The sequence below is a fragment of the Rutidosis leptorrhynchoides genome, chromosome 3 (genome assembly GCF_046630445.1).
Source record: "Rutidosis leptorrhynchoides isolate AG116_Rl617_1_P2 chromosome 3, CSIRO_AGI_Rlap_v1, whole genome shotgun sequence".
NCBI classification, from domain to species: domain Eukaryota; kingdom Viridiplantae; phylum Streptophyta; class Magnoliopsida; order Asterales; family Asteraceae; genus Rutidosis; species Rutidosis leptorrhynchoides.
In genome coordinates, this window is record NC_092335.1 from 66,395,002 (window position 1) to 66,404,953 (window position 9,952).

Genomic DNA, 9,952 nt, shown 5'->3' on the forward strand with positions numbered 1-9,952 from the left:
TAATATAATACTACTAAAAGAAAAATTAGTGATATCTATAATCATGAATTGGTGATTAGATATTTATTAAAGTGAAACAGTATCATGCTCTAAACTTTCCGGATACGTTGAAATGAGAACTAGTGGTTGATGTGATCCAATATGAAATTTTATATGTTAATAATAATTAATAATAATATAATATATATTTTGAAAATGAATGTACATAATAGAATTGAAACAGTTAGCCATCGGTCTGTTGTCATTATTATAAGGCAATATTTCGGACTCCGTTGTTAATCAGTGGCGGATTAAAAGTCATTGGAAAAAATTCTAAATTTTTAAATCAAGTTCCTTTATTTATTTCAGTCATTATGGTATAAAATTCGATCATAAAAATTACATCAACTGTCCCTCTCGATTCTGGAAAAAATATAAAAAGTGTTAAAATTTAATAACTAAATCCTAATTACATTTTTAGTAAGCCTAAAAATTATATAACTCAGTTTCGGATCACCGTTTATTTTAAAATCATATAAGTTTTATTTTAACTTACTTAATATCAATCGGAACATCAAACGAGTATTACAATCATTTAATATTTATTTTTAATATACATTTATGTATATATAGATATGTTTTAGATAGTAATTATTATAATATCATATTTCATAACAACAACATTCAATATTTCAAATTATAGTTTTAATTATTATTTATATATACACACATATCATTTAACAAATAGTTGTTCGTGAATCGTCGAGAATGGTCAAAGGTCAATTGAATATATGAAACAGTTCAAAATTTTTGAGACGCAACATAACGGACTTTGCTTATCATGTCAGAATTATGACATCGTATCATGAGTTTGGTTCAAAATTAGTCGAAATTTTCCGGGTCATCACAGCAAACTTTTGATATAAAACTTTGGTGGTCTTCCACTATTAAACGTTTTTCGAAAATATATTACTTCTTAAACATACTGTATTGTTTAACTAAAACTTGTAGATTCAATCAACATTATTGTTGATTCGTTTTGCGTGATTTATTCTCAGATATTAATTGCTTCCGCTGTAGAATATTGTTGTTACGTAGAAGTCAAGCCAAGCACTGGGACCAGAGTTAACGTTCCGTTCAAAGAATTTTTGACGGGGTGTTAAAATGTGAATTCGAGTTTTTGATAAAAAGAACCAAGAACGGGGTTACGAAACTGTTTGAGGGAAAATAAATAAATAAATAAATAATTAAAAGGATTCTGTTTAATTCCATTACAAGCTGTGAATATTGATTGATTTATAGTGAATGTAAGTCGACAGATGCAAATTGTAGACAAAATCGTGACCAGTAGAGATAAATAAATATTCAGGAGATAATTAAATATATATAAAAAATGAATCGTGATTTATAAAAAAATTAAAAGCAGATCTGATTTAATTAAAATACTTAAAGCAGATTCAGTTTTTTTAAAAAAAAATTAAAAAGTAGTTAGTACATAATTTTTGACTTTTATTTTTAATTGAAATTGACAATTAATATTAATAATAATAATAATACTATTAATAATAATTATATTAATAAAAATAATAATAATAATTGTATTAATAATAATAATTATAATAATAATAATACTGTTGATACAACAATTATATACATAACAAGAATAATGATATTTGTTAATAATTATGTTAATAACAATAATATCATTAATAATAAATGATATTTTTATAATAATACTTATGAATGAATGATATTAATGTTAATATTAGTAATCATAATATTATTATAATATTGATGATAACAATATTAATATGACAATAAAAAAATGATAAGTTTAATTATAATTAATAATAATGATATTAATTATTGATATATTGTTAAAAAGGATATTAATAATAATAATATTAATATATCAAATAATTGCGTAATTATTTACAAATAATGGTTCGTGAATCGTCGGAATTAGTCGAGGTTAGGTTTAAATTTAGTCGGAAATTACCGGGTTGTCATAGAACGGTAAGAATGTAACGTTCATCCCTGAAAATAATCTTGTGGGTGAACTCCGACATTACGTTCGGACTCCGTCGGTGGCTCTTTACTGTCTTTAAAATAAACGGGAAATTTGTTTCAATATGCATTGAACTTTCACCAAATTTCTATTGTATTGCATTTAACTTTCAAATGTCCTATTGTATACAAGGCATGACTTATACATCATGTATCAGGTTACCAACATTGATTTTTTGACACAATTGGTCTCTCGACATAATATATTCATCATTTATTTTCTTCATGAAGTTCATCATCTTCATTCAATTTGAAAAATACGACATAGTTGAAAGCTCCCAATCAAATGTTGTACTTCGACTAAAGAGAAATGATTTTCGTCAATCAAATTTCAGATCTAAGTTTTTTTCAATCGTGTTGTTATCATATCTGCCGAACACCACCATTGATCTGACATACCCGGAGAGCTGTTGTAAGGAATTCGGTTCAATATTCACGATTACATAATTATATCTTGTTTTAGCTTATTTAACTTGTAAAGATTTTGATTTGGGATTTTGATTTGAGATTTTATTTTAAATTTATTTGGAGATTTTGTATTTTGGGAAGGTCTTGATTTTGATTTGGGAAAAAAAAATATCAAATTAGGATTTATGAATGAAGATGGTGAACTTCAAGTAGAGAAGAAACGATGAACATACAATAGTGTACATATTTAACTAACAGTCGTTATGTTAAAGGATCAACTGTGTCAAAAAATGAACGTTAATAACATGATACTTGAGGTATGAGTTATGGCTTGCATACAATAGCACATATTTAAAAGTTAAATGCATATAATAGAAGATCTAAAAGATGAATGTATATAATTGAAATTTGATGAAACTTCAATGCCTTTTGAAACAAGTTTTAGGAAGGAAAAAAAAAAAAAAAAACTTGTAGCAACAAGTTACCATGTTCATGTTCATGTTCAACTAGTTTGACCAAACCTTTTAGTGATAGAAAATAGAAAATAATCCATACATTTGATACTTTTGATTGCTTAGGAGTTTATAGAAAATATATAAGGATAAAGGACAAATTGAATAGTAATAAAGATAATTATAAAATGGCAAATTCCATTAAAAAGGTACTCCGTAATATTTTTACCTCAATTTTCTATTTTAAGTAATCTATGTTTATTTTGACATTTAAAAGATTGTTTTATCAAATGTAATCAAAACGAGAAGTATCTTTATTTTTAAGTCAGAACTCTGTAAAAAAACTAACGGTATTCCATTTTTTGAAGTAAATTATATGCAAGTCTGATCATTAACACTTACATGAGGATATGAAAAATCTCGTGGAACTTGAAATTTACTTAATTTTCATTATGTTTATAATATGATCGTAGAAGATTAACAGCACATCTATGTGCCAATTATCATGTTTGCATATGTTGGTCATCCTCAGGTAAGTGACAATAATCAGATTTGCATATGATTTAATTAAAAAATGGATTTTCATTAATTTTTTGACAGAATTCTAACTTAAAATTAACGATACTTCTCTTTTTAATTAACAATTTATAAACAATTTATAACGATACTTCTTTTTTTAATTAACAATTTATAAACAATTCTTTAAACATCAAAATAAACATAGATTACAAAAACTAGAAAAATTGGTATAAAAAGGTTACTTTTTAGTAGAATTAGTATAAAAAGGTTATTTTTTGTGGAATTGGCCATTTTAATATAAAGAGAAAAAAGTATATGCATCAAATAATGCCGGATGTTGAATGATGATAATTATAATTATTAAAGGTGCACCAATCCTGTTTATATTATAATGTTCCAAAAACTATAAAATATAAAGCCTTATCTAATGGTCGATGTAAACTTTGAGACCAATTTTCTAAAATTCAAAACTTCAAAATTAAAGTTTTGCTGAGCAATATTCATTTGAGTCCATAAATTAAGTTGAGATTCAAGGGATCAATGAGAGCGCGACACGTGTCGCGAAAATCACATGTGATTGAAAAAAATTCAAAAAAATTTTTTTGAAAAAAAAATTTTAAATTTTTTTCGGAATTTTAAAAAAAAAAAAATTTAAATTTTTTTTTTTTACAATCACATGTGATTTACCTGCACAATCACATGTGATTGAATTGTACAATCACATGTGATTGGATTTGCCATGCATAATCACATGTGATTGACATGTATAATCACATATGATTTTTGAAAGAAAAAAATTCGAAAAAAAAAAGTTTTCGGAAAAAAACTTTGAAAAAAAAATTTATAAAAAAAAATTTTCGAATTTTTTTTTTCAATCACATGTGATTTTCGCGCCACATATCGCGTTCTCATTGGTCCCTTTGTTTTCAAGTAAATTTATGGATGCAAGTGATTACAACTCAAGTTTTGCTACTAAAGTTTGTTTAGATAGTGTTAAACATTTTTCTACTAAATAAAAATCGTGATAATAGGACTCTTTTGACTTCTTCCAAAAATTTCAGTTTCACTTGCTTCCATCGCAACCTAATTTCACCAAATTAGATCATCTACCTCCACTCCATACAATAATGACCAGGATTAATCGAATCGCCGTTTCTGAAAAACCACTTTTCATCACCATAATCATCGCCGTAATTATCACCGGAACCCTCACCATCACCAGTCTCCGTCACACCGGCGTCACTAACCCCACTTCCATCCTCTGCACATTCATCAACTCTCAATCCCAACTCCAACCCCAAACACAACTCAAACAAATCTCAACGGCTGACGTCATCATATACTACGCCACCACACGCTCAACCGCTCAATTAACCTTCTCAGAAATCAAACTCACCGCTGACATCATCCAAACCCTAACCCCATGCAACCTCCTAGTTTTCGGGATCAGTCACGAATCGTTAATGTGGTCCTCACTAAATCCACGTGGCACTACACTATTCCTCGAGAACGACGTGACTTTAATCCACAAGTTCCTCACCGACGCGCCGTCATTGCGCGTGCACCACGTGACGTATTCTACGCAGTTATCTGAAGCTGATTACTTATTAAGTTCGTATAAAAAGTCGCCTAGATGTTTACCACCGCACGTGTTTTTAAAAGGAAACACGTGGTGTAAATTAGCATTGAGTAAGTTGCCTGAAGATGTGTATAGCAGAGAATGGGATGTGATTATAATTGATGGACCGAAAGGGTATTATGGCGAGGCCCCCGGTCGAATGGGGGCCATATTTTCGGCTGCTGTGATGGCGAGAAATCGCGAAAAAGCAGGAGATACACATGTGTTTGTACATGATGTGAATAGGAAGGTAGAAAAAGAGTATGCTCAAGAGTTTTTGTGTAGGAATTATTTGGTTAATGAGGAGAATAATCTTTGGTATTTTAAAATACCGCGAGGGGGTAGAGATAGCGTTACGTTTTGTTAGTTTTTTTGTGTATTTTGGTGTCCTGTTTTTGGTTGGTTTGGTATGAAATAAGTGTTGTAATTGGTAATGATGGAATATAGCTGAGTTGTGTAAGTTATGTTGAAATGGTTAGTGAAGTCATTTGAGCGAAAATTGAGCTCGTTAGAGCTATGTTCACGTTCGAGTAAGAAAAATTCAAAATATATGATGAACTCACCTTAACAATGTATGTGAAAATATATGTAAATATCTATTTTTGGGTTGAGTTTTGGACCTGTAAAATAATTTTTATGAAAAGTTGGGCATATTGAGTTACTCTGGGTTGAATCCGGGTTATATACAGAGGCGTGTTAGGGCATAGGTAACATAGGCAACTGCCTAGGGCCCAGAAGTTAAAAGGGCCCAAAATTTTTAATATTTGTTTGATAATAAAAGAATTGTCGAATAGTTAAGTAAATTAAATAAAATATTGTCGAATAAATATTTGATAATAAAAAAATTTGTTAAGGCTGTCTTGAAAACTTCTTTCGTATTGATAAATTTTAGTATAATCATTTTAAATGTTGAGACAACCCTACTTATATATAATCATTTTAAAAAAAATTGTTATCACTGTCTTGAAAACTTCTTTCGTATTGTCGAATAGTCAAGGGCCTTCTAAATGTTGAGACAACCCTGGTTATATATATGCATTTGCTATATAGATTGAGGCTTGATCTCACTTTGACTTGTGTGCTGCCCGGTTCCCAGATAATTGTATAAAATGGTATGAGTTTAACAGGTCAGATGTAAGCTTGGAACTACTTACTCCTAAGCTTAGGAATGAAAGTTGAACCTTTTTTTTTTTTTTTTTTTTTGAAGGACATGAAAGTTGAGCCTTAAAACTTGATTACAGTTGGAACAAACCTACATCCATAAATTTGAGAGTGGAGATGAATTGAAGCTCAGTGAACAATTCCATACTTACGAGTTCGAGTCGATTGCATGGTATAACAGAAGTTACTATAGTATCACTCGAATACTCGATGGGATTAGTTATCAGATTCAAGTAAGGCGGCCCAACTTAAATATTTGGGCAAATATATTGATCGAGTTGGTGCAGTGAAATTTGACCCACTCAAGTCCATATTTATATGTTACTTTATACGTTACTTCGATAATTAAAAAGTACTAGCAAAAGAAGTAAAGAACAGAGAAGAAATAACATGATTTGGTGGATACATATGTAAGGGAAAAAGGGATCAAATTTGGTTTGAAGACAAGAAATGGATTTCATATTTGCATACATATACATAATGTGAATAACATCTGAAAACTTAAAAAGTTCTAAAAATTAATGTCGAGAGTGGGATTTGAACCCACGCCCTTTCGGACCAGAACCTTAATCTGGCGCCTTAGACCAACTCGGCCATCTCGACTTGATGCTATGATTTCTTATAAAAGACATATAAACTTACGAGGCCACAATATACTTGCAACACATCACTTTTCATTGCCTCCATTAGCTCCAAAATCACAAGTGTTTTTAAGCAAAAATTTACTTACAAGTTGTGACTTTGTTTCATACCCAAATTAGCTTCAGAATCAAAACTGTTTGTTACACAAAATTTACATAAAAATTGTGACTTTGTTTCATACCCATAAGTTTGAGACCTGAATTTGCTGATCCATCAGAACAGTTTTATGTTACCAATCAAACTAAAATATTGTACAAAATTCAACATAAAAATTATAAAAATTAACAAAGTTTAATACTGATCAATACTTTCATATTATAGAATTAACACAATACAAAGATACATAATCACTAACACTCTACCTAACCAGCATATGAAATAACTAATACTGTAAAACACAAATAAAACAAATATTATTCATCACTGTAACCATGTTCCAAATCAGAAATCATCATCCATCTTGAACACATGATCATCACCATTTCCATTCAAATTCGACATCACAGATGCTTTCTGATACTCCCCAACTCTCTTCTCGAAGAAATTAGTCTTCCCCTGTAACGATATCAACTCCATCCAGTCAAACGGATTTTGAACATTATACATCTTCTGATACCCTAACGAATTCAACAACCTATCAGCCACAAATTCAATATAAGTACTCATCAAATCACCATTCATTCCAACTAATCCACAAGGCAACGCATCACACACGAATTCCCTTTCGATCTCGACCGCATCCGATACAATTCCTTTCACTCGTTCCTCGCTTATTTTCGACTTCAACAAACTGTACAACAAACAAGCGAAATCACAATGTAAACCTTCGTCTCGAGAGATCAATTCATTGGAGAACGTGAGTCCAGGCATTAAACCACGCTTCTTAAGCCAGAATATCGCGCAGAAGCTTCCAGAAAAGAAGATTCCTTCAACACACGCGAAGGCGATAATTCGTTCAGCGAACGTCTCGGATCCGTCGATCCATCTAAGCGCCCATTTAGCTTTTTTCTGAATACACGGAATTGTTTCAATGGCGCGAAAGAGTCTATTCTTTTCGTTTGAGTCTTTGATGTACGATTCGAGAAGAAGACTGTACATTTCAGAGTGAATGTTTTCAATAGCGATTTGAAATCCGTAAAACGCACGAGCTTCAGCAACTTGCACCTCTTTCATGAACCGCCCTGCGAGGTTTTCGAGAACGATTCCATCTGAAGCTGCGAAGAACGCGAGGACATGAGTGATGAAGTGTCTTTCACCGTCGGTTAAACAGTCCCATTGACGCTGATCTTGGGATAAATCGACTTCTTCTGCGGTCCAGAATGAGGCTTCGGCTTTTTTGTACATTTCCCAAATTTGGGGGTATTGGATTGGGAACATGCAGAATCGATCTGGGTTGGGTGCAAGAAGTGGTTCTTCTGGAATTGAAGGCATTTTGATTGTTTGATGCAATTGAGAGAATTAAAGTGAATTTGGAAATTAGGGTTAGGGTTTGATGAAAATTGGGGATGGAGTGGAGGTGTTTATAATGGGGGCGAATTTGAATGGGAGGCGGGTGATTTTTAAATTTTGGTGGAGAATAATGCGGGAAAGTGGTAGAGACAAACACGATTTACTAAAAAGGGATGAACTTTTTAGCGGGAGTTCAAAATTCAAGGCCGGATTTAAGAGATGCTGTTATTTTAAATTCAAATTTTGATTTCAAAAATGTTTTTGTGTGTATTCAATGTAACAGTTGATAAAATTAATGGGCGGTCGACATTAGGAAATACAAATAATTAGGTACGTGGAATGAAATACACAAGTAAAAAAATAGGGTTCGGTGACTTCGTTCGTTTTCCCAATCATAACGGTTTTCAAATTTTTTTTATTTTATTTTAGTGCACAAGTACAAGTATATTAGGGAATCCTTTGTAGTGGTTTGACTCGTTGAGTAACCAGTAAAGTGTCTCTTTACTCTATTAGTGTTACTGGGAATGTTTATTTAGGTGTTATTTGTTTTTCAGTTTACAGATCTTATTATGTTTTATGTCTGCGTGTTCGTAGACGTTTTTGCTGTAGACTGTTTGTTTTCCTGAAGGCATAAGAAAATAATGTCTTATTTTGTCTGCAACCTCACAGACTTAGAAGTATGCTTCTAAGTACTGCATACAGAATTAAGCTATCTTGCAGACATAAGAACAAACAGTATTCACTATTCAGCACGCAGACTTTTATACCACATCTTCTTTACACCATAAATTACTTTGTTTATTACTCCATTATTTAATCTTTTGTTTGCTTTTTATCGTTTTGTATTTAACTAGTAAAGGTCTGGCCGCGCGTTGCTGCGGCTAGATGATGATTGTATATAGAGTGACTGATATAGTTTGATGTAAGTGCGATGACTGTGATAATAGTTGTTGCCTAATAACATTAAAGTAGCTACATTCTCAAAATTTACTACATCATTGATAATATCCTACTTAGTAGCGATGTTTGAGGTACATTTACAAAGTGTCTTCGGCTTAAGCACAATGTTTTAACTTTGAATTCTTAGAAGCAAATAAAAACACACGGAATGAGATTGTAATCGTTGTTTGTACCAAAATAAAAGACCTTGTAATAGCTACAAAAGAAACTGCAATTACCAACTTCCATATAGAAATAAGAAAAACATACACATAACATGAGTAACAGTTACATAAAGTGTATAAAATATAAAGGCATAAGTAATTAGACATAATAAGTACAATAACCAATAAAGTTTTTGTAGTCAGCAACATACTACTCATATAACTGAAAATGACCATTGTTTTGTAAATGACTATTGGCTAAATATCCAACATAAGCAAATTTAAGGTACATATAAAATTGGAGTCAAATAGATTTAAACAAATTTGCAGTGTTCAGTATTACTAAATATAAGATGACAATAACCACTTAAAAAACAACAATGACAAAAAACAACAGGCTAGTCAAGTCAACAACTTCTACCACAATTCATATAAACTTGAAGGCTTTATGATTCAATATAACAAAAAAACATCAATCATAAAACACAACAGGTATTTTCTTATGACCAATCACTTGGTAAATATTATGCTAAAATTTGTAAACGGTTAATGAC

The 9,952-nt window shown here is 31.0% G+C and overlaps 2 protein-coding genes and 1 non-coding gene across 3 annotated transcripts; 1 reads left to right on the forward strand and 2 right to left on the reverse strand.

Annotated features, from left to right (window-relative positions):
* The first annotated feature begins 4,411 nt into the window (after positions 1 to 4,411).
* On the forward strand, positions 4,412 to 5,531 carry LOC139896247 (arabinogalactan O-methyltransferase 1-like). The gene has a single exon (XM_071878838.1). The coding sequence runs from the start codon at positions 4,553 to 4,555 to the stop codon at positions 5,408 to 5,410; it is 858 nt and encodes a 285-aa protein (XP_071734939.1). The 5' UTR covers positions 4,412 to 4,552; the 3' UTR covers positions 5,411 to 5,531.
* Positions 5,532 to 6,726: 1,195 nt separating this feature from the next.
* TRNAL-AAG (transfer RNA leucine (anticodon AAG)) lies at positions 6,727 to 6,807 on the reverse strand. Its single transcript has one exon. It is a non-coding gene; the product is annotated as a tRNA-Leu (tRNA).
* Positions 6,808 to 7,144: 337 nt separating this feature from the next.
* LOC139896248 (ribonucleoside-diphosphate reductase small chain) lies at positions 7,145 to 8,307 on the reverse strand. Its single transcript, XM_071878839.1, has one exon. The coding sequence runs from the start codon at positions 8,275 to 8,277 to the stop codon at positions 7,288 to 7,290; it is 990 nt and encodes a 329-aa protein (XP_071734940.1). The 5' UTR covers positions 8,278 to 8,307; the 3' UTR covers positions 7,145 to 7,287.
* Between the last annotated feature and the right edge of the window lie 1,645 nt (positions 8,308 to 9,952).

Bases quoted from the DNA above. Each gene is read 5' to 3' on its own strand.
- LOC139896248 (XM_071878839.1), bottom strand. From the start codon at position 8,277: ATGCCTTCAATTCCAGAAGAACCACTTCTTGCACCCAACCCAGATCGA.
- LOC139896247 (XM_071878838.1), top strand. From the start codon at position 4,553: ATGACCAGGATTAATCGAATCGCCGTTTCTGAAAAACCACTTTTCATC.